Raw genomic sequence first — 15722 nt, forward strand, 5'->3', positions numbered from 1 at the left:
CACCTCATCTTTGTGAGAACAGTAAGACCCAGATGTTTGAGTGACCTGAGGCAGGGACAGAAGGTCCTGTCTGGACACGGACCCCAGGATCCCACAGAACTGTCCTCAAGGGGCCAAGCACGCTGCCTGGAGCTAATGACTGAGCAGAGGAAGAAGGGGATATGAATCTTCCCTTTACACTTGGCTCCAAGCCAAGTGGCAGGCAACCCCTGTGAATGTCTAACAGTCTGTTTCAGAGCCACCTCCAGCAAGAAGATTCTGTATGGTTCCCTCGTTCCTCTCCCCACATCTAAAGCATTCTTATTTAAATGACTTATGGCCTTGAGACAAACAAAATGACCCAAATGTCTCTGTGGGTTTTGACTAGGAGTAGGATAGGTACTATTAAATGGTGTTAAAACCAGTTCTTGCCTGGGTGGTGGTGGCCCACACCTTTAATTCCAGTACTAAGGAGGCAGAGGCAGTTGGATCTCTGTCAGTTCAAGGCTAGCCTGGTCTACAGAATGAGTTCCAGGACAGCCAGGGCTACACAGAGAAACCCTGTCTTTAAGAAACAAACAAAAGAACACAACAAAAACCCAGTTCTCATGGTTCAGCAAGATGGATTAGTGCATCAAGGGGCCTGCCACCAAGCCTGACAACCTGAGTTCAATCCCTGGTACCTACATGTTTGAAAGCAAGAAACAATTCCTGCAAACTGTCTTCTGACTACATTAGCAGAATGTGTGAAACTCTCAAGTGTGCTCAACCAGAGTCTTCCCTCACTGCGCTCTTTCCTTGGCTATGTTGTGTTTGGTGTTGTCTGCAGTGAGGACTAAACCCAGGGCTGCATGCTTGCTCTGCCACTGAGTTGCCACATCCCTAGCTGTGTGCACACTTTCCACCTTTGTCATCGCTAGAATGGGCTGAGCTGGTGACAGTGGTAGCTGCAGAATGGGAGTGATGGGACAGGTGGTTCCAGGACCACTGGTAGCAAGGGATGTCTGAAATGCTTTGAGTGGCCCGGGGCAGATATCAGGAACTGTGGGCTCCAGTCATAGAAGGAATGCCAAGGGGTTGCCAAGACTCAAGGGCTGAGGGTTCTGACACCCAGGACCCAAGAGTTCCAACATACCCAAGGCCAGTTCAGGAGCAGAGGCACCAGCAGATGCTGCCCTCCACTGCTACTTGCTCCTGTGGCTGTAACTGTTGGGGGAAGGGGGTTTACAATAGTACCAAATGGATCGGCTAGAGCCCAGAGCAGAGAACCTCCACGCATGAATACCTAAAGCTACAAGCCTGTCGCTTCTAAATCCAGGAGCAGTTTATCCCTGCTCTCAGTGTAGGGCTCTGAGCCTCTGCCTCTGTCCTGGCCTCTAGGTCAGGACGGAGAGTCGCTTACCCACAATTCCTATCTAGGTAGACCAGGCTCCAGACAACTCATTTGTACCGGCATCTGTGTTTTACCTTGATGAGCATAAACCTCATACTGTCTCAGAAATACAGTGTCACAGCCGGGCAGTGGTGGCACACGCCTTTAATCCCAGCACTTGGGAGGCTGAGGCAGGTGGATTTCTGAGTTTGAGGCCAGCCTGGTCTATAGAGTGAGTTCCAGGACAGCCAGGGCTACACAGAGAAACCCTGTCTCGAAAAACATATATATATATGCATATATATATGCATATATATACACACATACATACATATATACACATGTACATATATACACACACACACACACACACACACACACACACACACACACACACACACATATATATATATATTGTCAGGCCACTGCAAACACCAATGGAGAAAGAATGAGTGACTGAGTGAGTTAGTGAGTGAGTGAGTGAGAAGGGAGGGAGGGAGGGAGGGAGGGAGGGAGGGAATGAAGATGCAGAGGTCACAGTGCCCCCCTGTGAGGGACCCCTGAAAGCCCTTCCAAGATCAGTGAGAATTCAGAAGTGTCACCCAAATCAAGGCATGGGTGGCAATGGGATGGAGTCAGGGACAAATTCTGGTTTCATGAGTCCTTAGAAGTGGGTGGGGCCTTATTGAGACAAATCACGGCTCCCAGACCCGACAGGAAACATCCAGATGTTTCTGGGTGGCCCTGTGCCTATCAGTGGCTCCTGTTACAGGAGACAGTGTGGTTCGGCTCCCCAAGATCCTTCCCTGAAGACCATCACAAAGATAAGCCACTTCTCTTACACTATCAGGGCCTCATCCTCCAGGTGACACCACCAGTCCTGGCAAAGAAAGCTTTTTCATTTCAGCAGACAGGGGTCAAGTTGGGCAGGATACAGGTGTTCCAAAACATCAAAGCCATGGGTTTCTGGAGTCATCAGGGGAAAGGAGGGCAGCTTTGTGCCGGGCAATCTCTCCCAGCCTTGTCTCCTGCTTTCCCTCTGGCCAGTGACAGCATACCCACCCACCCCACCCCACCCCCACTGGTACCCCCCTTTGGGATTCAGAACCTCCCCTAGTCTTTCAGACCCCCCCCCACACACACACACAACACACACACTTCCTGTCTCCTGTTTTGACTCTGAAGCAGGACAGTCAAGGTCAAGGGTTAGGACAGGCTTTCCCAGCCAAAGGAATTTTCCTAACAAGTGTGGGAACTAGTTTCCAGAAAGCTCCTTCAGAATGTGCCCAGAAATGAAATGAAGGGAGACTGTCCCCATTCTGCTCCCCTGGGGACCAGTCAACTTCCTGGGCTCTGAATGGTGTTCTCCAACTGACCACAGTTTTCCTACACACCCAGGCCAAAAACCACAGACGCCAAGGGGAAGACAACACAGGGGTGAGGCTGGACTCAACAGAGGTTTGACCCCTCTGAAGGAACTCAGCCTACCCTCGGAGGACAGACAGAATTCCTCAGTTCCACCAACTTCAGCTGTCTATTTTCCTGGCCTGGAGAACAAGATTCAGGAGGGTCACAGAGAGGTCATTTCTGAGGGGAAGTATCTCTACTTGACAAGAACATCCACTTGGGACAGAGAGAGCATGGGGAGCCATTTGTGGGCCACGTCCCAGAGGAGTTCCCCACATAAGCTCAAGGCTATCCCTCTGTACTCTGAAGCCCTAGGTCTAAAGGAGAAGCCAGGTATTTAAGGACCTGGTTCTCCTGAAATCCTACCTGAGTAGACTGGTCACCAGTCCTGACAGGAATCCCAAGAGTCTCTGGGATATGGCATGGGAAGCTGCGAGGAAATCAGCCCATGTGGGGAAACTGAGGACAGAAAGGTTAAAGTACCTGGTTTGGGGGAGGGAGTGTTACCTAGCCAGTCAGCACCAAGAGTAGAAAAGAAACACAATTCTTCAAGTATTTATGATGCACCTACTGTATACCAATCCTCAAATAGAAAATAAAACGGAGATGAAGCAAGGGGAGAGAATCCTACCCCATGTTTGGAAGAAGACAAAGAGGGCTTCTGGGAAGAGAAGATTTCCAAACTGACCCAAGAGTTCAACTGTCACGCTTGAAAAAAAGGTCCAGGAGCAGGGGATGCCCAACTGAGCAGTTCTAAGTGACACAGGGCCATCTCCCTGCCACCATGGGTCGGAAATTAAACTTCTTCCACCACCTGAGAGACACAGAAAGTTTGCAGCTCTTCTGCATCACCTGACCACTCTTGCTAGACAGTTGTCATCTCACTAGTCTCCTGAGAGACTTGGGTTTGATTGTGCAGATTACCACATCTGCAACCTGTGTGTATATGTGTGTGTGTATGTGTGTTGTGTTGTGTGTGTGGTGGGTAGGGAACCCAGGGCCCCTCAGCTTGCTTTTAATTTTTCTCATTTGTCTCTTCTCCTTGGGGGTGGGGGGAATAGGATCTTTCTATGTAGCTCAGGCTAGCCTCAAACTTGGAGCAATCCTCCTGCCTCAGCTTCTCAGACGATTCTCAGGAATTACGAACCTGTGCCACAATGTCTGGCCTTCTTGTTCTGCTTTGCTGTTCTGCTCTATCCTGACGTCTCTGATCAGACACTGGGCCTGATCAGTGTCTCCCCTCCATATAAAATTTAACTTAATAATAGGGCCTTTGATGTGGAGCTTCAGGATGAGGGAAGAGTCATTGAAGTGATGATACCTAGGCACATGAACTAGCTTGTGCAAAATCCAAGACTGCTAATAGTAAAAATTAGGACTGACTGAGGATGTAGCTCAACTACGCCTAGAATCCCCCAGTGAGGGGCTGGGGTGTGGTTCAGTGGTAGAGCCCCTTCCTAGAATCCCCCAGTGAGGGGCTGGGGTGTGGCTCAGTGGTAGAGCTCCTGCCTAGAATCCCCCAGTGAGGGGCTGGGGTGTGCCTCAGTGGTAGAGCCCCTGCCTAGAATCCCCCAGTGAGGGGCTGGGGTGTGGCTCAGTGCTGTCCTCAGCATGCATATAACAAGCCAGAGGTAAAGTCACACGCTTGTAATCCAGTGCTGAGAGGTGGAGCACAGGAGGACTTGGGGGCTCACTGGCCAGTCACCTTAGCCAAATCTGGAACTCCAAGTCTCAGTGAAGAGGCTGTCTCAAAACTGAGGTGCGAAGGCCCCCTGAGGCTGGCTTCTGACTACCATGCATGTGCAAACTGTACACACACACAAAGCTTAAAATTAAAAAAATAATAGTAGGTGCTAATAAGGGCTTAGCCAGACAAAGAGCATTTATTGTGCAAGCCTGGGGACCTGAGTTTGGTCACTGGAAGCTGAGTAAAGATAGAAGGAGATAAGCAGACAGGAGCAAAGTCACAAAAACCAGAGAAGGCAAAGGACAATAACTGGGAGGCTTAAACCAGCCATCTGGACTACATTACGTGCATATGATCTACAAATGAGGTGGTAATGCCTGTCACTTAATGTCTATGTAGGAATGAATGGGACTTACTATTTAAATTGTAAACAATATCAACACATCAGATCAATGGTAGGTATTATATTAGATTTAAAAATCTAAAACCGAGCCAGGTGAAGTAGTGTCCACACCTGTCATCCCAGCACCTGAAAGGCAGAGGCAGAATGATCATGTGTTCAAAGGCAGCCTGGGCTACATTAGAAATGGGCGTGTGACTCAGCTGGTAGAGGTCTAGCTACATTGAGTCCAGAGTTAGATCCCCAGAGCCGCTTTACCCGGGGTGATGGTGGGGGCTACCACTTTAGCACTCAGGAGGTGGAGGCAGGAGGATCAACAGTTCAAGGTTATCTATCTTCTGGCACGTAGTAAACTTGAGACCAGCTATGCTTACAAGAGATACTGTCGCAATCAATCAATCAATCAATAAATAAACAAACAAACTTAATTAAAGAAAGGGGAGAGATAAACACTCAACTAATGCTGGAGTCTTAGTCCTTGTTATTGACAAAAGATCAAAAAACTAGCAAGAATGCAGAATGGGGCCAGGGCTGGTAAAGGGACTTGCAGATGAAGAAGAGAAGGAGGAGGGTGAGGGAGGAGGAGGGGAAGAGGGAGGGGAAGGAAAAGGGAGAGGGGGAGGGAGAGCCACTCCTACAAGTTGTCCATTGATTTTTACAAAAATACCACTCGTGGCACTGGAGCCCACACACATACATGCACACACACACACACACAAACTTTAAAATTAAAAAGTGTAAACCTATAGGTAGTAGTTGCACACCTTTAATCCCAGCACTGGCAAGGCAGAAGCAGGTGGATCTCTGTGGATTCACTGGTCTACAGAGTAAGTTCCAGGAGAACCAGGGACTACACAGTGAAACCATGTCTCAGAAGTTAATTAAACACACACACACACACACACACACACACACACACACACGTAGGCACACGTGCGCACACACGGGCACACACACAATGCCATGAGCCTGACCTCCCCTGGTGCACGGGGAGGAGCCACCCCAAAGCAACACTATCATCTGTCAGAAAGCACACATGAGTGAACTGAACAGGTTTGGAGTCATCCAGTGCTCTCGGACCACAATGAAATCTCCAGATATTGCAAAAATTAAACAAAGAAAAATCTTAACAAAGGAAACAAAGCTTATGTCTCCAGAGAGATAGGAAATAGAGCTGAGTAAAACAAGGGAGAAGAAACCTCCAGCATCAAAATATGTCAGTGTTGTCAATGTTCCCAAAACCGTGTTCATGGGAAACGAGTGGACGTCAATGTTTCCTTTCTAAAAGAATTAGACTACTATTGTGGCATTTCACCTTAAGCTTTGGAAAGGATAGAGCCATCAATACAACACAAAGAAGGAAATCGTAAAAATAAGAGCAAACTCAGCATCAAATCAAAAAAATAAGGATCTGGAGTGTGGATGAAATTATCTCCTTGAAGAGCAAGGACCTGGAGCGATGGCTGTGCCAGGCGGTGGTGGCGCATGCCTTTAATCCCAGCACTTGGGAGGCAGAGGCAGGCAGATTTCTGAGTTCGAGGCCAGCCTGGTCTACAGAGTGAGTTCCATCCAGGACAGCCAGGACTACACAGAGAAACCCTGTCTCGAAAAACCAAAAAAAAAAAAAAAAAAAAAAAAGACAACGCTTGCAGTTGGTCCAGGTTCAGTTCCCAGCCCCCACATGGCAGCTCACAACCATCTGTAATTCCAGGTCCTGGGGATCCAATGCCCTCTTCTGGTCTCCAAGGCTACCTGCTGTGTATGGTGCACAGACATGCATGCAGGCAAAACACAAAATAAATTTTAAAAGGAAAAAAAAATCATTAGAATTGATAATCCTCTAAACAGGCTTGTTAACAATAGAAAGGCACTAATTACTAATATCGAGAATGAAATGGGGGATTGGAGAGGTGTTCAGATGGCCTCCCTTGCTGCTCTTCGGGAGGACCAGAATTTAGTTCCCAGCACCCACATCAGGTGGCTCACAACTGCCAGTAACTTCAGCTCCAGGGGATTCAACACCCTCCTCTGGTCTCCACAGGCAACCACATGCATACACACACAGAGAGAGAGAGAGAGAGAGAGAGAGAGAGAGAGAGAGAGAGAGAGAGAGAGAGAACACAAACAAAAATTATTTTTTTTTACAATGAATAAAATATGGGGCCAACAAGATGGCTTAGCGGGTAAAAGCACCTGGTAACCAAGTGCTGTCCTGGAACCTACATGTGCTGGTAATTTTTAATTTCTGATAGAATCTTGGGGGGGGGGGGAGTCTCCAAAGGCTCAATGAGGAATTGTCTAGATCAGGTTGACCTGTGGGTGTGTCTGTGGGGAGCTGTCTTGATTTCCCTAATTTGGGAGGAGGGGTGGGATAGAGGGGTGGAGCAGAGGGCTGGGGTGGAGGGGCGGGGCAGAGGGCTGGGGCGGAGGGGTGGGACACGCCCATTGTGGGTGGTGCCATACTCTAGAATTAGAACAGTGCGTCCCAATCTTTCTAACGCCTTGACCCTTTAACACAGTTCCTCATGTTGTGGTGCCCCCTAACCGTAAAATTGTTTTTGTTGCTACTTCATAACTGTAATTTTGCTACTGTTATGAACCATAATGCAAATATCTGTGTTTTCTGATGATCTCAAGTGACCCCTGTGAAAGGGTCATGCAACCTCCCCAACCCCAAAGAGGTCTTGACCCACAGGTGGAGACCACTGGTTTAAGTCAACAGAGAAGCCAGGTGACTTGGTGGCATAAACCTTTAGTCCTAGTACTTAAGAAGCAGAGAAATATGTCTGCACGTTCAGCCTGGTCTACATAGTGGAGTTCCGGGCCAGCCAGGACTACATAGTGAGAACTGTATCCCCACCAAAAACAAAAACAGAAACAAAAAACAGACAGAAAGAGTAGAGAAAGCTAGCCGAGCACTAAGCATTCAGGCATTCACGTTTCTCTCTATTTTGGATATGATATAACTAGCTGCCTCTCCACTCCTGCCCGGGCACACATTCACATCCACACGTACTCACACACTCACTCACACGGAACGCTGAGCCGTCAGACACAGAGCAATCATTGGAAAGGATGTCCCCACCGAACAGATGACAGGTAGAGAAACACGTGAAATACAAAACTGCCACTGTCACATGGCCACACACAGCTAAAGATTGTTTTTAAACAGCACACCCAGCAGGGAAGGGCTGTGAGTGAGGCAAGTGGCTCAGCTGGTAAGAGGGCTAGTCTCACAAGCATTGGGTCCTGACTTTGAATCCCTACCACCAGTGTAAAAAAAAAGTGTAAAAAGCTGGGTGTTGTTGGGCATTGTGGCACACGCCTTTAAGCCCAGAACTCGGGAAGCAAAGGCAGTTGAATCCCTGAGTTGGAGGCCAGCCTGGTCTACAAAGCAAGTTCCAGGACAGCCAGAGCTACACAGGAAAACCCAATCTCAAACAAACAAACAAACAAACAAAACCAAACAAGCTGGGTGTGGCTGTGAGCAACCTGTAACCTGGCTCTGGGGCTTGCTAGCTCCAGACTGAATGGAAGACCTTGTCTCATGGAACTAAGGTAGAAAATGATGGAGAAGGTGGCCCTACATCTGTAGGACAGCACATGTGTATAGACACCATAACAAACACACACCCAAACAACAATGAGAATAAATAACACTCAGGGTGGAGGCCGGAGACATTGAAGAGTTTTTATATATTCTCTCTAATTCTAAACTTAAAAGGTTTCCTTTTATTTGTTTTTCTGTTTTGTTGTGAGTTCTATTTTCGTGACAGGGTCTCCCTATGTAGCCCAGGCTCACCTTGAGATCTTGATCCTCCTGCCTCAGCCTCCTAAGTACAGAGATGACAAGCATGGACCACCGAGCCAGGCTTGTGAATTCTTTTTAGACATTTTGGGGGTGATGGGAAAATGGCTTAGTCAGTAAGACGCTTACAGCTAGAGCTTGAGGGCCTGAGTTTAGGTCTCAGGCACACTTGTAATCCCAGCACTAAGAAGGCAGAGGCAAGCAACTTCCTGGAATTCAAGAGTCAGCCAGCCTAGCTGAATGGGTGAGCTCCAGGTTCAGTGAGAAACCCTGTCACAAAGCAATAAACTGGAAAGGGATTGAGGAAGACGCCCAACGTTGATCTCTGACCTCCACACACAGTTGCACGAATCATAGGTACCTGTGTGCATAGGTGCACATGAACACATACATACAGATATAAATTAATTAAATGACAAATTAAAAAATACATTTTAAGTCAGGTAGTGCTGGTGCATGCCTTTAATCCCAGCACTCAGAAGGCAGAGGAAGGCAGATCTCTGTGCATTCGAGGCCAGGCTGGTCTACAGAGTGAGTTCCAGGACAGCCAGGCCTACACAGAGAAACTCTGTCTCAAAATAAAATGATGGCTAGATAGATAGATAGATAGACAGACAGACAGATGATAGATAGATAGATAGATAGATAGATGATAAGTAGGTAGGTATGCAGGCAGGCAGGCAGACAGATTTTTAAGTGTTTTAGGGAGTTGGCTAAGTGGTTAAGAACACTTACTGCTTTACAGAGGACCTTAGCTCTGTTCCTATCACCCATATTGGGTGTCTCACAAATGCCTGAAACTCCAATTTCAGGGGATTCGACACCCTCTTTTGGCCTCCAAAGGCACCTTTGGTTACGTGGCACACACATGCACATACATATACATAGTTAACAATAACAATGAATTTTAAAATATTTTGATAGGTACTATTCATTAGGTTTTTTTTCCCAGAGCTGGAGGTAGATCCAAGGCTTTTCACAGTTGTATGCCTGTTAAGCACTGGACCCTGGCACTGAGGACCACCCTCCTACTCATGACAGAGAGAGTCTTAAAAGAGAAAAACAAGGTTCATTCTTTTTGAGCCAGTCATGGTAGTGACGTTTGTAGTGCCAGCACTCAAGGGCTACGGCAGGAGGATCATAAGCTTGAGACCACCCTACGCTATATAGCAAGACCCTGTTTCCAAAAAATATACAATATGGACTAGAGACGGTTCAGCAGTTGCGAGCACTTATTCTTGCACAGGAATTGAGTTTGATTCCCAGCACCCACATCTAGTGACTCATAACTGTCCATAACTCCAGTTCCAGGGGGTCCAGTGCCCTCTTCTAACATGGTACACAGGCATGCACACAGGCAACATACTCATAAAATAGAATACATAGATATTAACAAAATGTGTTAAGTAAATTTATATTATAAACATAAAATAGAATAATTCTTAAAAATTAAAAACATAATAATAAGAAGTAGTAGTTGCTTTGGGTCGGAGCTATGATTACAGGAGGCCCCCATGAAATGTGTCTAACAGCAGATGGTTCACAAATGCTCAAGAGCAAGCCGAAGCCTGACGAGGCTCCCCACATTCCCATCTGGTCTCCAACAAGGGATAGCTAAATGACCTCAGGTGACACTCAGCGATACTCTGGGTGGGGAGCTATGGGATGGATGGAGCTGGGGCCTAAGAGGAAAACAAGGTCCAACCATGGGCTCAAGATAAGAATCCCAAGCAGAGGAAAAACCCAGAAGAAAGGCTGGGGAACCTTGAGGGGTGTCATTCACTAAGGAGCCAGTCATGAGCACCTGTGTCCTCAGAACAGTGGGACTAGAAGATAAGGCAGAGTGTACTTACAACCCTTGCATGCTGGAGGCTGACGCAGGGGGATTGTAAGTTTGAGGGCAGCCTGAGTTACACAGTATGACCGTACCACAAACAAAGAGAGGGTGGGAGAGAGAACGTGTGCGAAAGCGCTTCTTCCCATCAAATATGTCTGGGGCGAACCCCTCCATCCACACTGCAAGCCCAGCAACGAGGACCTGGACAACGCACATCCCTTCGCCTGCATGATGAGATGCTTGCCTTTAATTTGTTTTTATGTACGTGAGTGTCTATATGTGTGTGTGTGTGTTCATGTGTGTGCATGAGAACATGTGTGTGCCTGTGGAGGCCAAAAGAAGGTTCCAGATCCCATGGGAAGAGTTACATATGGTTATAACCCACCAGGTGGGTGTTGGGAATGGAATCTGAGTCCTGTGGAAGAGCAGCACTCATGCTCTTAACTGCGTGAGCCAGCTCTTCACTCCTCTCACTGGGATCTGGGGGCTCAACAGTCCAGCTAGGACCGCTGGCCGTTAGGCTTCAGAATGGCTATCACTAGACCTCAGCTAGGCAAGGTGATCCAGGCCCATAGATCTCAGCATTGAAGAAATGAGGCAGGAAGATAGCTGCTGGTATCAGACCAAGCTGGACTACAATATGAGACCTTCTCAAGACATACACATATAACCAGAACTCATCCCCATCTGCCCCATATGAAAACTGCCAGCAAGCCCTGTGGCTACTAACCAGGTTCAGATAAATAATCCCTGAACCAGTCTGTGAGAGCTCTGAAGACTGTGAACCTCAAAGAAATAGAAAGAGAAATTCTGGGACCCAAAGATGAACCCAAGGTGAAACAAAGAAAAGCCAGTGTCAAGTCAACTGTGTTACTGGGGATGGAGCCCAAGGCATTATACATATGGGGGGGGTGGGGGTGCTCTACCAATGAACCACATACCCAGACTCTCTCACTAGAGGATTCTAGGCAGATGCTCTACCACTGTGCCACACCCCAGCCCCTCACTGGGGGATTCTAGGCAGGGGCTCTACCACTGAGCCACACCCCAGCCCCTCACTGGGGGATTCTAGGCAGGGGCTCTACCACTGAGCCACACCCCAGCCCCTCACTGGGGGATTCTAGGCAGGGGCTCTACCACTGAGCCACACCCCAGCCCCTCACTGGAGGACTCTAGGCAAATTCTCTACCATGTAGCTTCAGCTACAGCCCTCAGCTACAGCCCTGCTTCCCATGATCGTGACAGATCTGAGATATAGGGACATCACTGTCTTGGAATTCCAAGGAGGGACTTGAAGCAGCTTTGACCAGGCCACCTACAGAGGATACTGGAGGCACTGACCTTCTCCAACTTCTCAAAGTGCTCCCGGAGGAATCGCAGTGGCCGGTCCGGCTTGGCAACACAGAGGTGCACAATGCATTCTTTGAGCACCTGCTGGATGCCATGTTTCTGCACATACATCTCGCATCCTTTCAGAGAGTCCTCGTCCTCCGAGTGGAAGCATGATGGGGAGGCCATGGTCAGAATGTCTTCTACGCCCCTGTTACATGGAAGACAAAATCAGCTTTAGGACGTGCTGGGGAAGCCCAACTGTTCTGCTGTTGTGCTTTATAAAGTACATGTGGGCTGGGCCTGGTGGTACAGGCCTGTCACGCCAGCTACTCAGAAGACAAAGGCAGGAGGATTGTGAGTTCCAGGTCTGCCTGAACAGGGCCAGCCTATACAACTTAGTGAGAACCTGTCTCAAAGTAAAAGGAAGCCTGGAGTGGGTTTGGAGAATACGACTTAGTTGGTAAAATACTAGCCTCGTATGTAGATTTCAACCCCTGCACCAATAAACTCTGCAATGATGCATACCTGTAACCCCAGCACTCCTCAGGATGTAGAGATATGAAGATAAGGAGTTTAAAGCCAGCCTTTGCTACATAACAAGTTGGAGGCTATCCTAGTCTATGCAGACTTTGTCTTTAAAAAGAGGGAGGGCAGAGGAGATACCACCGACAGGATGGTTCAGTAGGTAAAACATCTAAGGCCCAAGCATGAGGACAGAAGGTCAGATCCACATAAATGCCAGGTGGACATGGTGGCCTACAATCCCAGTGTGTGGGAAGTGAAGCCAAGATCCCTGGGGCAAGCCAGCTAGCTACACTATCTGAATCATCGAGCAGTGAGTTCAGGGAGAAACTTTGCCTCAACATACAAGGTGGGAAGTGGTCAAGGAATGTACCCAACACCAACCACTGGTCTTCTACACACACACACACACACACACACACACACACACGCTCACATGCACGCAAAACATTTTAAAAAAATAAAGAGCAGAGGGTTGTACATCAGTGCAAGAGTGCCTGCCCAGCGTGCAAGGTTTATTGCTAAAGATTAACTCCAGTGAAGGGTATAACGCCAGAAGTCACGTCTGTCAAAGGTCTTTCTCTGATGAGATGGTTCATCACTCAAAGGCTCATCATCACTCAAAGGCTCAAATGCTTTCCTTACCTCTGAACAGACTCTTTCAGGGACGGAAAAGACCAAGTATGATTTGTATACGGTTCTCTCTCCATTTCTGGGAAATTTCAGGTGGAATAAGTTGGGTGTTTGGCGCCCCCACTATGCAAACCATGATGCCGAAAGGCTTCATTTTTTTCATCCACCTCCTCCCCCCTTTTAAGGGGGCTGAGGAAACATAGATGCTGTCACGACGTAAGGCCCCAGCGTGGGTGGGTGGGGCAGGGGGTTGCTGTCAAAGGATTGGGGTGGCTTGTTTCCTGAGAAAAGGAAAGGGGGTAAGGAAAACAATGGAAGTGAGCTGACAGGTGGGGGTGGGGGCTTGGAAGGCAGTAACAGAGGCCCGAAAGCTCTAGAAGGCTCCAGTGTGTGTCCTGCGCAGTGTTGAGTCACAACGTCCAGGTTACCGCCCCGCCCCACTCGGATTGGAGTCATCCAGCCTAGAGGCCTTGGCGTTTGAAGGGACCCCATGGCGTACAAGGACAAGAACGAGATATACCTGGCCTCTGAAGGATGGGGAACACACACACACACACACACACACACACACACCGTGACTCAGTCCCCAAGCCCAAGGCCCACCAGAGGAGCAGTTGGGGACACCCCCCCCCAGATGGTTGTGGGTGCAGGGCGCCCTCAGACCCTGGTGAGTACAGGGGACCAGCTCAACCCTGTCCTGGGAGCTTTTACAAGGGCCTGGTACCACTTAGGACACCAACAGTTCCCACACACATACACCGGGTAACCCCGCGGGGCTGACTCCGTCCCTCCCCAAATCCCTCCTGTCCCTGTGAGTCGCCCTAGTTCCCGCAGAGACCCAGCTCCAGATAGGGCCGGGTCCCTACACAGACCCCACCCCAGCCTGCGTACCTGTAGATGCGCGGTGCCCAAGGCCGGAGGCAGCTGCGCGAGGACGCGGGGACGCGGGGACGGCGAGCGGGTCCCCGCACTGCAGCGGCGCCGCCCTCCGCCCGCCCCCGCTGCGCGCCACCGGCCGCCAGGCCCTGCGCACCGCGCCCGCGCCGGTCGCCCACCGACCGCTGTCCTCCCCAGGGACCGCCCCACAGCTGTCTCTCAATGCCAGGGACACACTGGAGCCCCGTCGCTCAGGCCCCGGACCTCCTGCCACCCCAATCCTTTCCCTCTAAGCTCGCCCGACCTGGCTGGCGTCGCTCCTCCCGGGCCCAGATGCTCTCTCTCTCTGCTCAGGGCACAGCACCGTGCTCTGTCTGAGCTGTCACCCTGGAGAGGGGGAAGTCTCATTCAGTGCCTGCCCACTCTAAAGCTGAGGCCTGTAGCAAAATTAGCCACCACGCATCCTGTCCTGCGCCATCTGCTCCTGTGGGGACAGAGTCCATCTTCTCCCAATGATCTAAGCTGCTGGAGGGAGGATGAGGCTCGAAGGTGCTGGAGAAGACATCTCCAGTCTTCCGGGCCTGTTTATATTCTGCAGTCCACCACTTACCTGTCCACACACTCTATTCCCCAACCTATTCCTCGCACCACCGCACCGCACCCCACCCCCACCGGTCTATCTACACCCACCTGCTCCCCATATTCGTCCCTGCACTCACCTGTCCACATTCCCTACCCTTCAGTGGTACCCCATTACCCAGTTGCCTGATACCTCTTGCCACATTCACCGGGCCACCCCCTCCTGACACACATGCCTCCACATGGCCACCAACCTGACCTGTGCTGTCAGCGGGCAGGGCTGGCTGTGGCCCACAGCTCTTCCTTCAAATGTAAAGATAAACTGCGGTAATAAGGACTTGCCACTTTGGAACAGGGCTCGGCTGATGCTTGCCTAGCATGCGTGAGCTCAGGGACCTATCACCAGCAGTGCACCAAAACGGTGGCACACACCTGTGATCTCAGCACTTGGGATGTAGAGACAGGGGGATCAGCTGTTCAAAGGCATGTTTACCTACAATAGCAAGTTTGAGGCCAGCCTGGGCTACATGAGATTCTATCTCGAATAAAATCAAATCTAAAATGAAATTAATAATAAAACAAAACAAGAATATATATATATATATATATATATATATATATATATGATAAACAAAAATAATAAAATAAAAAGAAGGTGCAGCTCGCTCTTCCCCAGCCTTGCCCTCCAGCCTGCCTCCCCGGCTCTGTCCACCTGACAGGCACACACTTATCCTGGGCACACCTAGTGGGGAGGGGTCTTTTTTCAAGAATTCAAGTCCCATCTCACTAAAACGAAAACTTGCCTCCCATAAGTAACTCAGGTGCTTGAACTGCTTGGAATTGCTACAGCGCTTGGATGGGATTGCCTGCCTTCTCCATCACCCACTTCCCTCTCCAGCCCCAACTCCTCCTGGCTCCTGCAGGGATGCAGCGAGCACTGAACAAAGTCAGCAAAAAGGAGCCATTTTTTTTTATCCTGGAACTTGGGCTTTAGGGTTGAATGTTTCAGGGCTGGTCCCCCCCTCTCCTCTCCCTTCCCTCTCTCTTCTCCCCCTTCCCCTTTTTTGTTTTGTTTTGTTTTTGTTGTTGCTTTTCAAGACAGGGTTTCTCTGTATATCCCTGGCTGTCCTGGAACTCACTCTGTAGACCAGGCTGGCCTCGAACTCAGAAATCCACCTGCCTCTACCACTCAAGTGCTGGGACTAAAGGCGTGAGCCACCACTGCCCGGCTTTTTTGGTGTTTTGTTTTGTTTGCTACTAACGCAGACTCATCTCAAAATCACTAAGGAT

General features: G+C 49.3%; 1 protein-coding gene across 5 annotated transcripts in view; it reads right to left on the reverse strand.

Moving 5' to 3' along the window:
- Prkar1b (protein kinase cAMP-dependent type I regulatory subunit beta) overlaps positions 1-15722 on the reverse strand; it is a 140215-nt gene that overhangs the window by 105696 nt on the left and 18797 nt on the right. The window contains exons 1-2 of one of the 5 annotated variants that reach the window (XM_076923437.1): positions 14692-14874; positions 11832-12030 (exon numbers count right to left, since the gene is read on the reverse strand). In XM_076923437.1, the coding sequence (XP_076779552.1) occupies positions 11832-12008 (177 nt within the window). In that variant the 5' untranslated portion in view covers positions 12009-12030; positions 14692-14874. Of the gene's footprint in view, positions 1-11831; positions 12031-12989; positions 13259-13868; positions 13979-14157; positions 14466-14691; positions 14875-15722 lie in introns of those variants that run through there. The other 4 variants (XM_076923434.1, XM_076923436.1, XM_076923435.1 and 1 more) reach the window with 4 other exon arrangements.

This window comes from Arvicanthis niloticus, chromosome 24, assembly GCF_011762505.2.
Source record: "Arvicanthis niloticus isolate mArvNil1 chromosome 24, mArvNil1.pat.X, whole genome shotgun sequence".
Lineage (NCBI taxonomy): Eukaryota > Metazoa > Chordata > Mammalia > Rodentia > Muridae > Arvicanthis > Arvicanthis niloticus.